The following is a 19,731-nucleotide window of genomic DNA, read 5'->3' as shown; positions in this document are numbered from 1 at the left end:
AAGAATAAAATATTAAAAAACACTTCTGGACTCTTATCACTAGTGTACAAAAGTGACAGGTAGCAGGAAAAATATAAAAATTAAAATATTACAGTGGCATTTCAAAATACAGAATGTTTTGTTGTAATCCTTTCAATTTCTGCTTTTCTACAAAACGAAAAAATCCTGGCTAAATGTTTTAAAAGCCATTCCACATTTTTTTCTGAGAAACTATATCTGAGCTCAAATATTCTGAGTTTTTTTTGCTTTCCCTAAGAAAATCTAACTAAGCCCTTTAGAATCTTCAGCTTTAGGTTTGGCCTGCCAACTCATATTCTTCATCGCATCTAAAAGGAATCAATAATGTGTGCCAGGAAAAATTCTAGGTACCACAGAGTCTGTTAACTTAAGAGAAAAAACAAGTCTGAAAACCTCTGTTAGGTAAAACAAGTACTATTATTTTGTAACTGAGTAAACAAAAAAAGTAAAAACATACGACTTTTCACAATTAGATAATTTTATTTACCTTGAGTGCTAAAAGGCTTTTATTAATTTCAGCACCTTCAAGCCTAGTTTGCCTGTCTGCACTGGAAGTATCAGCTCCTCGTTCATTTCCAGCCAAATCGATGAGAGAAAATTTACCATGTAGTTTTCCTTTGCGTCTAAGAATAATTTGAAACACTGCATGGCTCCGAGATGAATGTGCATTTGCGGATGTTTGACCGGATGTTCTATAATGTGATGAAGAATATCTTGGTATATAAAACTATATTTTTCATTAAAAACAGCAAAAAACCCATGTAGTCAATTTTCATAATTTAAATATGAAAAACACTCTGAGTTAACAGTTGAATATAACTAAATTCATACAATTTAGTCTGACATTATAATATATGAATATGTTAACAGTATCATAGATGTTACTTGTTGGGAGCCGCGGCCGAGCCCGGTCGCCTTACTTGGCGGACGTGAGACCTGTAGGAAAGAGCAAAGCCTGAGCTAGATTACCCCTCCCATCGAGTGTGCTAAGATGGCGCTTATCTCCTGCTTGGTAAACAACCCGCCCTGTAAGATCTCCTGCTTCCTGCTTGGTAAACAACCCGCCCTGTAAGATCTCCTGCTTCACAACCCGCCCTGTAAGATAGTCTGCCTAGCAACAACTGATGTTAGCCAATCAGTCCGCATCGCGCGCTTTGAACTGGTTGGCCACTGTAACCCTATAAAAGTGAGTGCCTCTCCCGCCAAGAGAAGAAGAAGAAGCAGAAGAAGCACAGAAGGAGCCGCGGAGAGCGGACCGGTAGAGGCTTCGGGACAGACTGTAGGGAGAAGCACGCAAGGAGCCGCGGAGAGCGGACCGGTAGAGGCTTCGGGACAGACTGTAGGGAGAAGCACGCAAGGAGCCGCGGGGAGCGGACCAACAGAGGCTTCGGCCGGGAGGATTCCCGGGGCAGGCTGTACGGAGAAGGAAAATAAAAGAAAAGGTTGTCCACTGCCAGACTTTGTTGTGTGTCCTTCCTGCCGGCCGGGAGTGACACCGACAGTTACTCAAATTTCTGCATGAGTTTTTATAACAGTGATTTTTACTTTCGAGGTGTAGCGGAGAACATCTTTACCTTGTTTAATGCCATATCCACAGTATCTGAGTTTCTCTTTACCTGCAGCTGTTGCCTATGTCAATGAGCTTCAGTACATCTTCAACACATTTGACCTCCCGTTCCTGTAATCCAACCACTTGAACTTGTTGTTTTCCATCTTCTAGAACTCTTAATTTTGTTTTCCTATTTAGCAAGTCAAACACCTATGAAAAATCATATTCAAACAGAAAATGAGCTGTTTTAAAAAAAGAAGAATTAGTTTATCAAAATGAATCTGGAAGTTATTTCAGAGATGAAAATAATTATTAGAACAATAATGTTTAACACTAAGAGCTTTAAGTGACATTCACATAAATTCTAAGTTGCAGTCCAAATACATATAGTTTATAATGGTAAAGCTGTAAAAGAGCAAACATATTCAAATATCACTGAGTTGTACATTTAAAAATGGTTTATATGTATTTTATAATGATTAAAAAACAAAAGTGAAGTTTCCACATACCTTTCCACTATAAATTTCAAAAAAGGTTGCATACACTTGCAGTTCTAACTTTTTATAGTTTGGCTTCTTTAACATTAAAAAGACATCTCGAGCTGTCAAGAATTTCACACACAAAAAACTGTTAAGATGCAAAAAATATATACTTTACATGCTATTTAATCTTCCTATTTCTAGAGTGTTAATCTTTACCTATGATATCAATAAAAATGAAAATTAAAGTGAATATTAATATGACAAAAATAGCTACAAAAGGAGTTAGTCTCTTTCATGCTTCATAAAAGAATGTTAATACTTATCCTTATACATAATTTAAAATTACAGATGACTAGATAAGGTTATTCTCTTAGCCACACAGAATCTTTTTGTAATTCACCTATTCAACAATTTGCATTAATTTCAAACAATGTACCAAATTACAATGACATAATAAAATAAGATTTTTATTATCTGAAAGCTTAATCTTACAGTTCTTTTCAAGAATCTGATAACTTACAATTGATATCTACTTAACAGCATTACAATTACTGGGTAATGTTTTAAAGTTTTATTCCAAAGTCATCTGGGTAATACTCAAGAATAATACAAATTATCTGCAAAAAAGTTGCTCACCTGCTAATGCATAAATTCCCTTAGAACAATCTTGGTTCTTTCCTGAAAAGTCGCCACCCATAGTCTACATTTTGAAGAGAAAATAAGAATTAAATAATTTAGGAATAAAAACTTAGGTATTAGAATTAAGCTATGAATAAATAAAACTGGGACATGATACCACATAAATTACTTACATGAGTTTTTCCACTTCCAGTCTGCCCATAGGCAAAGCATGTAGCCATTCCCCTTTCAAATATAGTTTCCACAAGTGGCCTTGCAGTAAACCTAAAAAATTAAAATGCATGAGTCAGAGTGTGTTGCAAATATGTAAGTTAAATAACAAAAGTAACATTTTAAAATAAACTAGATGGCAACATTTTAAATAAATACTTCAAATTTTTAAAATAAACACATCTTAGAACTGCTTGAAGTTATTTAAGAAATAATTCCATAATAAAGAATGCCACAATAATACACATGTAATACAAATAAGTATTATCTAAAATTGCAAAATAATCAAAGAATAACTTCAACACAGAAGACATAATAGGGAAAAACAGAAAAAACATTTATTTTTCATTTTGCTGCAAAAACATCTTTAAACTTTCTAAATATGTACAAAAACCAGAATTACCTTTAATGTGAATAACTTATACTCTACAAAAATATAAATTAAACCTATAAGACACTGAGTTTTGAGTTGATAGCCTTGATTCAGGTAAAGAACAATAAATTTATGGCCGGGATTATTTTTCAAGCATATTGATAAAATTTATTGCTAGAGTTAAAAGGCGATGAAACAAAAAGTACATTAGAAAACAAATCCACCAGTGAAATACTTTATATAGCTGCTAAAAAAATTGTAAGTCAAAATTCAAGAAGGCACAGAGCAGTAAGAGGAAAGTTATGGTCATAAAGAACTAGAGTCTGTAAAATACCCTCCCTCCAAGTATAACTCCTTAATCCATAAAAGTAAAGTGAATAGGATATGGGTTAGTACTGGTAAATTCAGGAAGCAAAAATACAGTATGAAACAGGATTTACTAAATCTATCATATACAAAGAAATATACTTTTATAATGAGTACTCGAAAACCATTATAAAAGTCAAACATAACTATATTTTGAGATGGGTAAAAAAAGTGAGGTAGAGGAGACAATTTTGATACAAAAAGCTAAATAATATACAATCTATGGTTTTAATTCCCTCTAAATATATTTCTTACAATATTTAACATTCGCATGTTCTTCAATTTTGTCTTTTTTCTTTACAACTGAACTCCTGGTTTATTGGCCTAGGATCAATTAAGTTGGCCTTAACCATATTTCATTTATAGTACCTTCAATTCTCAGGATTCCTATTAGCTCTGATTTCTTTCTAGATATTTTTGTAAAATAAAAGGGCAATAAAAACCATCATTAAAAAATGCTTCTACAGTTGATGTTATAACTATTAGAAATTAATGTTTACAAGCTGATGTATGAAAATCTGAATGACAATGTATAATACATTTAAGAACTGTTTTTAACTTGAATATATAAAGAAACGAATCTCATGTTAAAATTATCAGCCAAGCTCAGAGATGATAAAAACTACAAATAAATCCAAGTAGATCTACAGAACTTTTTTACTTTAAGTGGTAGTATATGTTAAATAAAGACAAATTAATGACTGATGTATAAAAATAGGTATTTTAAAACTTTTATTACTGTAGATATTAATTACAAATTAGAAGTTTTTATACTGTACTGATTTCTACTGGCAATGTTAATATTTTCCAGAAACTTCTTAATCATATGAATGTGAACCCGTGTTAGGAATATAGCAACTTAACCATTAGCAATGAAAATTACGATCTTGGGAAGCATTAAAGAGAACAAGTGTTAATACTCCTTATGGAGTTTACTACATTTATTTTAAATGCAGAATGAAAAGGCAGATAATACCTCTGGAGAGCTATGCCAAGAACAATGCAAGATTGAGGGTAGTGATAGACACATGGAATAAGGACAAAATTCTGACTTAAACCTAATTCACCTACCTGTAAACCATTTCATTAGGAGCTGAGTCATCAAAGGCATAATCAAAACGAAATGTTTGGTTTTCTAGGTACCTTGTTAAATCTACTTTCTGTTTGGGTTCATGTACCATCACAACATCTTTACTAGGGATTGTGATCACATCAAGATCTTTCATTTGAGTTTCTGGAAAAACAAATGAAAATCAATGCCCAGTAATTTTCTTATCATTTGAACTAATGTACAAAAGTTATTATAAGTAGTAATAATTTAGACAGAAGTGCTAAAAATTATAAATAGTGTAATACTCCATAAATACGCCATTCAATAACACTAATTCAACAAGGTAAAAGAATCAAGATTTTTGTGAAGCAAGAATAAGGAATGGCAATGCTCTACAGAGCCTAACAAACCAACAGGTCTAGCATAGAAATCTGTGTAACAGTTAAAATAAAATGAAAGGAAATGATTTGCATTTAACTTTTCTAAGTCAATTTAATTTGTTATACTATCAAAATATATTACAAATAAGAAAATCAACTCTTTATTGAGCTCATTAAGTATCATACCTTTTTTATTGAGTGGTCGTTTTCTTACACAAACACATATCCTATGTTCATCAATCTAGGAATAAAAAATATTTTATTTTAGTGATTATTAGTAGAATATGAAACAGTGGAAAATAAATCATATCATATTTGCTCCAAGGGCTTTAGAAATTTAAACACAGCATTAATATGATATATAAGCTTAAAAAACAAATTATACAAACAAATCAGACACAACTATTTCAAAATTTAAATGTAATGGAAACTGCTTATTTTGTTTTTGGTAAACCACTACACCTCAAGAAATAATTTTGTACAGAGTAATATTGTTCCTAGAATTAATTTACATTAAGAAGATAGCTTATCCAAGATGTATTTCATACAACAAAAATAATAACTTCTATTCTACCAAGTGGCATATTTTCAGCTTTGCTACTGAGAAACTTGTCAAAGATTGCTTAGGTAAAAATAGAAGATTCTCAGATTATTGAGTAAAATATTTAAATAATTTTAAAAATATGGTATCTTATACATAAGCATTCTTATTAAACATTTTCAATATATGCCTTCTTTAAATAATAACTAAAGAAATGAAAGCTCTTTCAGAAAAAGTTTGCCAATTTGCTTGTCCTAAACATGAGCTAAAATACAAAAAGTAAAACATAGGAAGGCATAGAAAGATCTAAAATACAGGACACGAGTGTTTGAAGAACAATTGTATTTAATTCTCACAATACATCTGCCTAATACAAATGTATTTTATGTAACTAAAATATTCTGTATATACTAGGTCAAACATTCTTTTCCGTAAGTACCACTATTCATAAAATTATCTGTGCAACAAATTCTCATTCTTCAATGAGAACTTAGTAGGGAATTGAAAAACAAGTAAGACTATAGAATATTATTTTTAGTTTTGGATTTCTGGTCCATTGCAGCCTCAACCATCAGCTATTGTTAAAAATCAGAATACCATTAATTTAAAAATAACAAATTAGTAACAAATTGGAATGGCGGTGGGATCTACAGTCTATGCCAAACAGCAAGAAATTTGGAACTGAGATCAGAAAACTGATCGTCAGAAAGTAAACTCTGTTTTCTCATGTCATTCTGCCTTTCCAAATATGGAAAAGATTTCTTTGAAAAGGGTTCTGTCTGAGGATAGTAGCATTTCTAACACTTAAAATTATGAGAGGTGAGTATAAAGTAGATGATTTCTTGGTTTTCTTCTTAAAATATGGATGATGAGCCTTCATAAAGAAAAGAAAAACCATAGAACTAAATGTAATATAAATTTAGTGAGTATCAACATATTTTTATTTACAGTATAAAGAGTGCTAGACAGTAATTTACAAACAAAGAATCGTACAGGATCTGCTGTTGTTAATGGTCTATAATCCAAACTTCCTCTGAAGTCTCTGATCATACACATAATTTCGTAATTTGGATTCGTAGCATCAACATCCTGTTAGAAAACAGAGAGAATTCATCATTTATTATAATAATGTTGTATTTCTTGCATTTTGTGTTATTTATGACTTGAAACTTATAATTGACATAGTTTCACTTGTCACCACCAAACTCTAACTTGAACTAAAAATGTGGTAATAGTTGAGAGTTCAAATTTAGTATGTTCAGAATCACTTTCACATTAAAAATATATCTGTCAGTCTGTATACTGTTAACTCCAAAGATTACCCATTAGAATCATCCTTTCCTTTTAAAAAAATCATGTAGTTACACATATACTTTAGTTATTCAAGAAAATGAAACTTTAAAACTTTTTTGTTTTTTGGGGGGGAGCGGTCAATGTTTTTTGAGATAAGAATCTAAGATAAGAATCTTGCTATGTAGCTCAGGCTGGCCTTGAACTCATGCCAATTTTCTTGCCTCAGCTTTCTGAGTGCTGCAATTACAGGTTTATACTACCATGAACAGCTTAAAATTTCCATTTTTTATTAGTGCATGTTTGAAGTGCATAATAATTACATTCCTCATGGAGAATTAGTACATGAACCTAACACATCCTATTTTTTAAAATTTCCTTTCATTCCTCTGCCTTACCCCTTCCTTCATCTTCTACTTCTTTTCTCTTTTACAAAAGTTCTATCGCCCTATTTACTATTACCTATCTTTTATTTTGCTCTTTATTTATATTTTAGGTTTTTAATACAAGAGAAACCATGAGATTTTTAAGCTAGTACATCTGATTTATTTCACTAAACATTACAGTGTCAAAGTAGAAAATATAGTTTAAAAGAAAAATAGCACTTATCTAAAACACTGGCAGTAAAATCTAGAAAAGTTGAAATGCTAGAAAAATTCATTCTATATTCAAATATTTCATTTAATTGCTTTATCTAAATGTTTTAGCAAAACAGAAGATTGATTTATTTCTTGATTTATGTATTATTGTTGATGCTATAAATTAAGAAAAAAAAGGTATCTCCCCAAATGCATGGTAAAACAGCCTTAAAATGACAGAATACAGAACTTAAATGAATCAAAAAACAAGATAATTCCAATTAAGTCAACAGAGGTACAGAATGTGAAGAATTAAGACATCAAACATACGGTGAAGTACCCTTGGGAAACACCAGGTGGCACTATGCTAAATATCAGGAAGTTCATGCTTTGTGTATTATTTATTACAAAACTCAATTAGTTATTCTCAAGTAACTTTCAGATATAAGTTGATTTGTTCAAGTAGAATATTCTGTTGGCCCGCAATTCTACATAGCATCATGTGAACTATTGGTTTAATATGATTAGTGGCATATGAATAGAAAATAACTAGATGTTTTATTATGGAAATACATTGAGTTATTGAAATAGAGTTCATGTGAAGACCTGTAAAGGGATGAGCTTTTCATTTTATTTGTTTTTTGAAACAGGGTCTTACTATGTAGTTCATGTTGGCCTCAATGTCAGAGTGACTGTCCTGCCTCAGTCTCCTGAGTACTGGGATTACAAATATGCCACCATGCCTGGTTTAAAAACCACCTTTTCGATGCAATTTTTCCATCTCTCTTAAAAAATTTTGCTACAAAGTAAGCAGAATGAGAGAGGCACAAGACACTCTCAACAGCTAGTGTAAACTGAAACACAAGAATTTTTCTCCTTAAAAAGAAAAAGGGGAAAAGACTGCATGTATGCAGGTATACATATATGTGTGTATGTATGTATATATATATATATATATATATATATACACAAGATTGATAACTATACTACTAATCACTGTAAGCTCATCAAATAGAATAGTTTGTTTTCATTATTTGATCATTTTTTGATGCCTAAATCTTATAATCTGAACAGCTACTTTTAAGATAACAATATGTAATTGTGTTTTCCTTTTTAGAATTCTGTACTGCTTTTATTTGTCTTATTTTTAAAAGAAAAAAAAAATTCCCTCCTTTCCTGATAGTTTGAACCCGACCATAAAGAAACAATTAACATACCCACTAAACCATGAAAGGTACATGCAATAAAAATCTCCTATGGCAATTTATTTTCACAAAAGTTTGCACTACCCCACAATATCAATTTCAAAAATTCTTTCAGTTCCTTAAATGGATGCCTCTACTATTTTTCACAAGTTGGTCACTCTCCCTGATATATTCTAATCACTTATTGGAAATGAATACATTACAAACCTGGGCTCTTTTTTCTCTAAGTTCTTGCTGTTGCAGTCTCCTTTTTTCTCGCTTTTCTTGTAATTTTTCCACTTCTTTCACACAATTAGATTTTCTACGTGCTGAGGAAAACAAACAAACAAACAAAAAGACAAGCTGTAAAAGTACAATTTTCTTTTTAGAGTACTAAAACAAAAATTTATGGATAACTGCACCACATACATGAAAAAAGTACACAGTGACCAAGCATGCCTAACACCTATATGAGTTTTTACTTATGAGCTGTTTTTCACAGAATGAGGAACAGGACAATATACAAATGAGAGTCAAGAAAAATGACTCCAACACATTGATACATGTCATCTCTTGGTTTTGAATCACAGATCTCTGTGAATTGAAAGGGTTGGAAAGGCTTTCTTTACAACATCTCACAAATTATCATCTGGACAAAAATTTTAAATTCAAAGTAAATGAAACACTGTCATAATCTCACATGCACATATATTTTTTCCTCCAAAATATGCATTAAGAGATGAAGGTAATACATTTCCCACAGTGGCAAAATGAAATCTGCAATCAAGTTTGTAATCAGACTGTTTACCATTTGGGGACTTAAAATGGTGACCAAGAGAGAATACATGTATGCCAAAAATGACTGAATCCTTGATACGTGTATTACATACAAGGGGGTCCAAATTCCTTTTTTGCAGCTTGAACTGGAGATATATCTGAAACACTACCATTCTGTTGTGCAGAGGAAGACTGTTCAGGAAGTTGACTAGGCCGTGCACGTGCAGAACCAACCACTGTAAGTGAAAAGATTTTTAAATTCAGAATATAAAATTACTAAACACCAACCTTGGTAAAAGGAAGAGACGGAAAACTGCCAGTTTTTTTTTTTATTATATGTGTATAAAATAAGACATAAAATAATAAATTCTGTTCAGTAAGCTGACATAGGTAAAAGAAGTTTTCAGACTTCACTTTCCACCAGTGTAATTTTAGCTACAAAACTCAAACTGAATAATTTACTTAAACAAAGCCAAATTATTTTAATAACCATTTTAATATAAATGTGAACCCTTCTATGCTTATGATTTCATATTACAAAGGTATTTCCCTAAAATATGTATGTATAAAATACAAATTTTAAGAGCACTCTCATTTTGAAAATTTCACACTATATATACACAAAGTAAAAACTTAAAAGTTCTTTCAATCCTCTGTATTTTGAATTCTATTCATTGCTCCTCAAATATACAAACTTTAGTGAAGATTTTTCTAATGTAGGTACTAATGGAGAAAGGGACAAAATTAAAAGTATATAGCAAAACTTTACAAAGAAATATAATTTTTCTTTGTTTTTGAGGCAAGGTTTCTCTATGTAGCTCAGACTGGCCTTGAACTTACTACGCAACCCAGGCTGGCCTCAGTCTACAATGATCCTCCCGCCTCAGCCTCCCCCAAAGCTGGGATTACAAGGTGCACCACCCACCTGGCCTGAAATATAATTTTCACAAGACTTAAAAGACAGTGGATTCAAACGGTAATGGACTTTCCCCTCTACCTCTACATCTGCTCTGTAATATCTGTGGTCCATCCTCTTCTACTATGCAGTACAAAGTGAAATGTACTATAAGAAATAGTAGTTCTTAACTACTGAACAGTACAAATAAAATTAATTACACTTTATATCCACTGGCTGGAAGCATAGGAAAAACTTGAAGCTAACAACTTATGCCTGTTCAACATTTTTTTGCTGACTACAAACCTAAACTTTACAATTTTTGGAAATTGTTTGGCATAAAATTATGGTAAATGTGATGATTAAATTTATCCTTGTGAAATCAAGCAGTTGACTCTTTCCTCAATCCATTTTTTAATAACACTTTCTTTAAATTTCCAAAAGTTGTCAAGAGAGATGAATATAAAAATTACATATTTCATGGCATTTATATCAATTACATATAATTAAAAATCATTTTACATATCACTACTATATTAGGAAATCAGTAAAATACCCATCTTAAAATAAGCTACATAAAGTTTAAACAAATAACATCAAGATGGCCTGAGGATATGGCTCAGGGGCAGAGTACTTGCCTAGCATGTTCAAGGCCCTGGGTTCAATTCCCAGGGCTGCAAAATAAAAAACAAACCCCAAATGACATCGAGTAATATTTACTTTTGATTTACTTAATCAAGGCTATATTAAATAGTCAACAGGCAAAATAATGAACTAAAAGTTTTAGTTTACCTCTATTATCTCTCGGAGGAGGGTCATTCTTAATAGATGCCACAGTCCGACGATTCTATAGAAGAAAAAATATTCAATGTATATTCTCCATTCCCTCCTCTCTCTCTTTCTCTCTCTCTATATATACATATATACAAAAATTTAGTTTCTTTTAACTAAATATTCAGAAATAAGTATGAACAAGGCTTAGTTCTAAGGACTTTGAATTCTCTTAATCTTTATCTAACCCACCTCCAAAATCATTATTATTGCTACTCATATTTCACAGATTAGCAAACTGAGGTAGAGAAGTTAAGTAAGTTTACTATGTTGCTATCCTGCCAAAACAATGTGCAGGCTTAGTATCCCTCAATCAAAATGCCAGAAACAATAAGTGTTTTGCATTACTTTAGATTTTGGAATATTTTGCATACAGTAATAAACTGAATTACTGAAAAACCATCAAATATCCATTGTTAATTACCTTAAAAGGTTTCACGAAGCCTTTCAAAAACTTGGATACTGTACCAATTAAGGCAGTAAATTTTTAATCCTATTATTTATTTACTAAGATTTAATTTAATTTACTTCAAAAAACAAATAATGCAGTTGCATCCAATCTGGGCTACACATTCAAATCAGACAGGTACTATTTAAAGGATAGCGATGCCACGACCTCCCAATAAAATGAAAGCATCTCTGGGAGTGGAGCCCATAATTAGTGCTTCAAAAAATTCTCCTTGTGACTATAATGCAAAGCAAAAGTTGTTAATTATGTATAAGGATAGAAAAACTATGTAGATCCTCTAAGGTTCTAAAGCTGAAAATTAAAAAGTGGGCCATTTACAACTGGAAACTAATGACCTCAATATGCTTCGGTTATGGGAACTGAAAAATCCAATGTTTATAAAGCAGAATTTTCTATTGATATTAAGTGTCTATTACCACACATTTGGATGTTTATATCCTCTCAGAAAAATAGCAGTTCCTACAGGCTGAAAGCATGCCCTAGTTATCTTTTTATTTTATCTTGCACAGTATCTGCATAACATAAAAAATTTTTTTTCAATAAATGCTATGAAATGCAGATTCAACAACTTTGACTACTTGGTATAAAAATATATTTTTATATAACCTTTTAATAAACAGTAAAGGATTTTCAGAGAATAGAAAAGGAACTATCTTTAAGAACAATAAAAATAATGTGCTTTTAATTTTACTTATTGAGCAGTACGGGGGAATGAACCTAGGGCCTTTGCACTGAACTATATCCCCCAGCCTTTTTATTTTCAAATGGGATTTTGTCAAATTGCCCAAGACTGAGCTTAAACTTGCAATTCTCTTGCCTGAGCCTCCTACAGTGCTGGGGGTAAAGGTGTGTGCCACTGTGCTTTTAATTTTTATTAAGACAAAACTGGTAGGGAGCAAACAGCATGGTTGATAAGTTTATCTTCATAGTATACAAGTCATTAAACTACACTCAATTTCTCATTTTTCTTTAGTAAACACAAATAACAAAATTATAATTACAAAAAATTATTAGAATAGGCAAATATTCAAAACAAACTGCTATTCTGTCAAACTCAGATATATTCATTCAACAAATACTGACAAATGGTTTTGAATATTATCTCCTAAGAAATATTTAGCTTCAGGAAAAATCCTAAGAAAACAAAAAACTTCTATGATCTAATGATTGTGGTAACTGTATATTAGACAAAAGTACACAGATATTTACATAGATGTGGATGGTGGAAAAAACTACTCAGTACTTACAAACATACTCTTCAATTTAAAAGCAGAACATACAAACAACCCAAACATACAAACCCATACTTCGCTTTAAATTACCATCACTAACCTTTACAATTTTGTTTACTTTGGCTGAGGATGTTTGAGGTGGAGGTATTTCTGGACTGGGTTCAATTTCTTCATCAGGTACAAGGTCGGGGTTAAGTGAAAAAATGCTCTCCAGGTCGATCTGTTTAACACACACACATATTTTGGAAGGGTATTCTGGCATTTAATTTTCCTTTTTCAAATGAATTTACAGAGTAAATAACTTACAATTACAACCTAGTAAATCGCATTGCAGTGCAAACTAGATTGTCTGAAATAATAATCCACATATATTTGAAGAATATTTCTTCCTGACAGTCACATTTTATATTCTCTATAAGTTATCAGTAACAGAATCCATATATATCTAAAGAATCTCTTTTAAAAAGAATGTTTTGGGCTGGGGATTTAGCTCAGCGGCATAAGCACTTGCCTTGCAAGCAGGCAGTCGTGAGTTCGATCCCCGGTACCGGTAAAAACGAAAAAGACCAAAAAAATAAAAATAAAAAAAAAAAATAAAAAGAATGTTTTTTACTTTTGATTATATAAATTGCTAGTAACACAATGACCAACAAAATTATTCATTACTATGGTAATGTTCACATTTTGTGGGCTGAGTTAAAAAAATACATTTTTATCTAGTAGTGAAGAGGACTAATGTATAATCACATAAATATGTGTAAAGAACTATTTTTACCTGACATTTTTTCAAGAAATGATAAAAGAATATATGCAGCATATAAGAATTACATATTTTTGTTTTGTTCAGAATCGTGATTGCAGGACTAGACAAAAATTAACATTGTGATTATACCTCTTTGCCTTTTGTATCTCCATTTTCTATCCACTCAACAGTTACACTTTCATTATCTTCATTTAAAGATGTTACCATTGCTTGATGTATTCGACCTGAGTGAGAATAAAACACACATCTTTTTTTCTGGATTTTTTAAAGAGTCTCCCTATGTAGTTCAAGTTGTCTTTGAACTTGTTGTATGTTTATGATGCTACCTTTGTTTCTTAAAAGGAATTTCCATAGATTAGGAAATGAATTACCCATGGGCATATAAAGTTAATTTTTTATTAATCAAATTCAGGAACTCAAGATATTAGATGAGAACAAAAATCTGTTTTCAGTATATATGAAAAATGTCACATAGTGACACAGGATACAACTATTACTAGAGGTGTGTCCTATCTGTGACCTATGGACATCTTGCTTTCTTTTTTAAATGTTAAATAAAACGTTTAAAAATAAAAGGTTTATTGCTTACATATATTTTGTATGCTGCCCAAACAATTCCCTTTTTCTGAATGTGACCCAAGCAAGCCAAATTGGCTACTCATCTGTTAACAGTCGTAATCACTAGAAGATTCCTTAAAGTGGGTCAAAAATGACTCTACAGTACCACAACAAAACTCCATAAGGCAATTTTTAACACTATACTAATACAAAACATTTTATGTAATATACTTTTAATCATATACTGTGCAAATTGATGAAATTACTTGTAAATTGAGAAATATCCCAAGAAAGAAGGCCGTGAAATGCAAATCTAAAACATCTATATGTTACCTACCCAAATCTGTTTTCCCTGATCCAAATACATTATGCATTTACTGTTTTTCCCTTCTTGACAGACTGTGGATCTTATTTATTAGCAACCATAAAGCTAAATAATTATTTTAAATTATAGTCATATGATGTATTTAATACATATTCACAGTCAGATTATGCACAATTTTCTACTATTATAAACATTTTCATGAATATTGGTACATGTGTATCATGTACTTTTCATGTCCTTAAAACAAATTTCTAAAATCAGGATTTCTCATGTACATATATGTAAACACACACAGTTACTACTTCATCTTACTCATGTATTTGATTACTCAACGATAGAAACTATTTGTTATTTACCTTTATCATCAATATTACCTAATAAAAGGCTGACAATATGAAATTTTGTACTTATTTCCTAAGTGAAACCCTTTAGGGCATTTATAATTTACCTTAGGATAACAGTTTAAAAAACATATGTGTATGACAAATAATGTTACTATACTATGGAATACAGTACTTTTAAAGAAAACGTGAGCATTATAAAACTCAGATATTTTTAAGCATGAAATTACTGTCAATCATTCTATCTTCTATAGTGGCTCATACAAAAATTTGCAGACTAAATTAATTTTGAAAAAATGTAAATACTGAGGATGAAAGTGCTCACAACTGGTACAATGCTACTACTTTTAAATTTTTTTATTTTAAAGAGAACAAAACAAAAGGAAAAAACAGAACAAAGCAAATCAGAACAGAACAATGCAAGCAACACAGAGATTTCACAACAAGACAATAGAACATCAACAGTGGCTACCATAATGTTTTTTGTTTTCTTCGAAACAGTTGACCATACCTTCACATACAATAATATCAAACAAAACAAAATAGTATAAAACCAATCAAAAGAATAAAAGCATTACAAGACTTCAAAACCAGATAACAGGAAATGAACAATGGCTACTATAATATCTCATTTTCCTTGAAAAAGCTGTCCATACCATCACACATAATAAAATCAAATAAAACACAACAGAACCAATCAAAATAGAATAAAAGCATAATATTCTTCAAAACAAGATAGGAAATCAGCAATGACTACCATAATGTCTCATTTTCTTCAGAGTAGCTGTTTATACCATCACACATAATAAAATCAAACAAAACAGAAGAAAACCAATTAGACCAATGAAAACATTATAAGACCTCAAAACAATATAACAGGAAACCAACCACGAGTACCATAATATATCCCATTATGGTCAAAGTAGCTGCCCATAACATCAGACAGAGTAAAATCTAACAGAACAAAGCAAAAGCTAACAAAACTGTGAAAATAATAAAAAAGTTCAAGACAAGACAATAAGAAATTAACAGTAGTTACCACCTTTCCCTCTCAGGTGTTTCCTCCCCTATCGCTCTTACAATTGCTATTTTATTTTTGGATCCCATTAACTCCTGTTTCTTATGCTAGAGTTCACCCATATGAGTTCAAACTATTTCACCCATGAACATGATCTCCAGTTGCATCCATTTACCTATAAGAGTTTTGAGATTATTCTACTTTATAGCTGGGTAGTTTCCCTCTGCATATAAATACCATATTTTTCTTATACATTCTGCAATTGATGGGCAAGTTATTCTTGCTTTTTTTCTGGTCTTCTGTCACACAGAACAATTGTTTTCCCTCCTTTGATCTTTAGTCTATGAGTTTCTTTTTGAGTTAGATGTGTTTCTTGTATATAGTATATAGATGGATCTTGTTTCTTGATTCACTCGCTTGTCTCTTTTTATTGCTGACCTGAGGCCATCTACATTAATCATACATACCTAGCATACATTGGTTTGTCTCTGCCACATTATCCTCTTTCCTATTGTTGGCCCTCCACTTTTCCCCTTCATTCAATTGCCTATCTTGTTTGGCGATCCTCCTCTGCTCCTGTTCCTGGAACCATGCTCATCTTTGTCTCTCTCTAGCATATCCTTTAGCACTTTCTATAGGGTTGTTTGGTAGTCATGAATTCTTTCAGTTGTTCTTTATCCTGGAAGTATCTTATTTTTCATTCAATTTTGAAAGACAGTTTTGCGGGGTATATCAATCTGGGTAGGAAGTTGTTTCTTGTCAGGATTTGAAACACTTCAAATTCTTCTTGACTTGATGTTTTGTGTTGATAAGTTTGCCATAATTCTGATTTGTTTTCTTTTATAGGTGATGTTTCTTATCTCAAACAGTTTTTAATATTCTGTTCTTGTGTTGAATTTCTGGGGTGTTGATTATTTTATGTCCGGGTATAGACTTACTTTGTTTACGACTACTTGGGAGTTCTATATGCCTCACTTATCTGCGTGCCAGATGCATTTCCCATGTTTTGGAAATTTTCTGATATTACTTCTGGAAATAGCCTTTAAATTTCATTTGTGTTGACCCTTGCTTCTTCACTGACACCTATCATTCTTAAATTATGCTTTTTTGCGTTATCTTGCAGCCATAGAATTGTCATTTCCTGATTCCTTTAAAATCAAACATATTCATTTAATTGGTTTTACGGTTTTATTTTTTCTTTCACAATCACTAGCTCCAATCCTATCTTCAAGGTTTGAAAGTCTACCTTCAGTCTCTTTCAAGCAGTTCTGCCAGCTTTCGATTAATTTTCTGGATCTCTCTTTGAATCTGTTTCATGCATTTGATTCCTTTAAACAATTCAGTATGTTTATGATTTCTTCTTTTACCTGAGACATTATTTCTGATTTGCTTTTATAATCTCATGAAGTTGTTTCTTCAGGTGCTATATTCTCAGAGATTTCAGGTGTGTGAATTCCATTTTCTTCCATCACTGTATCTCCCAGACTTGTTCTGTGTGGACTGGAGGTCTGAGATTGCCTTTTGCTCCTCTGTCTTGATATTTTCCTGAGTTCCTCCCAACAATCCGGTTGTGGGGCCCTAGGTACTTCCCACATTGGCTGCTCCTCCACAGCGTAAGGGAATGGAACAGGCATCCGGATTCCTCTGACCCCAGATTTACAGGGAGGTAGCAGGGTGTGGGGTGGCTTCTCCAGATCTTTGCAGCTACACTGGGGCTTCCCCGATGACCAGAGGTATGTGGAGGTCAGGCTGCTTCTCTCAGCCTGTGTCTCTTACACTGGGACTCCCATGATGGTGGCTGCCCAAAGGAAGCCAGGACCTCCAACGGTGGCCAACAGGTACACAGGGCTTACCTGGCTACGTGTCCCTGCTCCTGCTGGGACGCTGCACGCAGGAAGGAGCCTTCCGGTGGCAGTGCCCAGCAGGCGGAGGTAGATCCATCTGGCTCTCTCTGACCGTGCTGGCTGCCTACAGAAAGGAGCCTTCTGGTGACAGCATTCTGGCAGGGGGATGGTACTCTCTGGTGGCAGCATCTGGCAGATCTGCTGGTACTCTCTGCCCGCAGGAAAGGGTCTTCTGGTGGCGATGCCTGGCAGGTGGAGGTGGATCTGTCTCACTACTACTTTTTTAAGTCTTCCCATGACATTATATATAGACTTACCTACTTAAGTTTAATAACTATCCAACATTCCATGAAAGGAACGTATCACAATTTGACTACTATTTACTAGGAGTAAATTTCTAAATTGCTCTGCATTTTTTTTTTTTAACATTCCCAACAGCGAGACCTATTTCTCCATATTCTCAACACTATCATTACTTTTAAAATTTAACCAACTGATATGCCAGATCTTTCCTTAAGCTAACAATTCCACTGCCTGGTGCATGATACACAGTGTCTTGTTCTTGTACTACGGAGATACTCTACCAAATAAGTCTCCCTGTCTCCAACTATTCTGTCCTTCACACATAAACCAAAATATTCTTGGTTAAAAACTAAATGAGATTAAATTACAGCTTTGCTTAAAAGCTGTAATTTACAATAGCTCTCCATCTAGCAAAATAAAAGTTAAATTCTGTTGAATGGTGTTGGGGGGGGGGGCTTCACATTGAGCTACCACCCTAGTCCAAACTTTTTAAATTTTGAGACAGCCTCAGTAAGTCACCTACTTACTCAGGCTGGGTTCAAACTTCGAATATTTTTCCTCAATCTTTCAGTGCTGGGATTACAGGTGTGCACCACAATACCCCATTCCCAGCAGCATTCTAATGACCTACTATAGAGTTCTCTATGATTCAACCTCTTGTACCTGTGAGCTCATTCATCCCTTACTACAGTCACACAATACTGTGACTTCCACTCCCACACACAAAAAAGATAGGTGAAATGAAATGTAAAAGCAACTTAAGAAATGCTGTCATTTACTGAGATAAGTTGACACTGAAAGAAAAACAAGTATTGGGGATGCAATGAAATGAGAAACTATAAAAATTTAGAAGGTATGATACAGGAGATGCTTATTAAAAAGAAAAATCAGATAATTCTTACTGTGATTTTCTCTGAAGAGAAATTAAGTAAATAACCACAAGTGACTGCCAGTTGGGTATTCTGGGAAATAAATGTTGAGGCAAGAATAAAGGAGACTTACTGTAAAAGATGAAAAGAAGAGTGCATGATAAGATTTTTCATTGCTGTGACAAAAATACTTCACATAACAAAAGGTGGCAAAGTTTATTTTGGCCCATATTCAGTCAGTGGTTGGCTAGTTACATGATGACAGAAGGACATGGTAGAGCAAAGCTATTCATCTCATAAGCAAACCACAAAGCACATAGGGAATGAGCCAAAGAGGAGGGGCTGAGGACAAGATAAATCCACCTTGTAACAGCCCACTCTGCTACATGACCACTCATTTCCAGGTCCTACCTCTACATGCTGCACAGGAGACCAAATCCTCAACATGAGTCTTTGGTGGACAATTATCCATTGGTTTCTCATAATCACAATAATTTTTTCAACATACTTGTAAAGAAAATTAGTGTAGAAAATGTCACCTCTTGAGAATGAAGTGAAAAAAATTAGTGAAAAAAGTGAAGTACAAGCAAGCCATCTAGAGTATGTCTCCAATCATTATTCCCTAACAGAATATCTCTTGGTTTTTATAACCAAATTTTATACAATGAACGTATCCTCTCAATGCAAGATTTTTAGCCAGGGCTTATATGTGAAAAAATTCCAGCTAGATACATGTCTTTAATCCTAGGTATTTAGGAGGCCATCGAGTTTTAGGCCAGCTTGGGCAACACAGCAAGATCCCCCATTTTTAAAAAAGCATATTTTTGTCTGCCAAAACTCAAATA

At 32.8% G+C, this 19,731-nt stretch overlaps 1 protein-coding gene across 4 annotated transcripts in view; it reads right to left on the bottom strand.

Moving 5' to 3' along the window:
* Kif2a (kinesin family member 2A) overlaps nt 1-19,731 on the bottom strand; it is a 64,852-nt gene that overhangs the window by 21,003 nt on the left and 24,118 nt on the right. For 2 of the 4 annotated variants that reach the window (XM_063258222.1, XM_063258224.1), the window contains exons 2-14: nt 13,758-13,852; nt 12,966-13,085; nt 11,126-11,180; nt 9,552-9,674; nt 8,890-8,990; nt 6,603-6,698; nt 5,255-5,309; nt 4,709-4,871; nt 2,862-2,952; nt 2,686-2,749; nt 2,077-2,168; nt 1,635-1,777; nt 506-710 (exon numbers count right to left, since the gene is read on the bottom strand). In XM_063258222.1, coding sequence (XP_063114292.1) covers nt 506-710; nt 1,635-1,777; nt 2,077-2,168; nt 2,686-2,749; nt 2,862-2,952; nt 4,709-4,871; nt 5,255-5,309; nt 6,603-6,698; nt 8,890-8,990; nt 9,552-9,674; nt 11,126-11,180; nt 12,966-13,085; nt 13,758-13,852 — 1,403 coding nt within the window. The remainder of the gene's footprint in view (nt 1-505; nt 711-1,634; nt 1,778-2,076; nt 2,169-2,685; nt 2,750-2,861; nt 2,953-4,708; nt 4,872-5,254; nt 5,310-6,602; nt 6,699-8,889; nt 8,991-9,551; nt 9,675-11,125; nt 11,181-12,965; nt 13,086-13,757; nt 13,853-19,731) is intronic. The other 2 variants (XM_063258223.1, XM_063258225.1) reach the window with 1 other exon arrangement.

This window comes from Cavia porcellus, unplaced genomic scaffold (genome assembly GCF_034190915.1).
Source record: "Cavia porcellus strain 051 isolate PalLab524CR breed Dunkin Hartley unplaced genomic scaffold, mCavPor4.1 scaffold_11, whole genome shotgun sequence".
NCBI classification, from domain to species: domain Eukaryota; kingdom Metazoa; phylum Chordata; class Mammalia; order Rodentia; family Caviidae; genus Cavia; species Cavia porcellus.
This window is presented reverse-complemented; position numbering and strand designations above follow the sequence as displayed.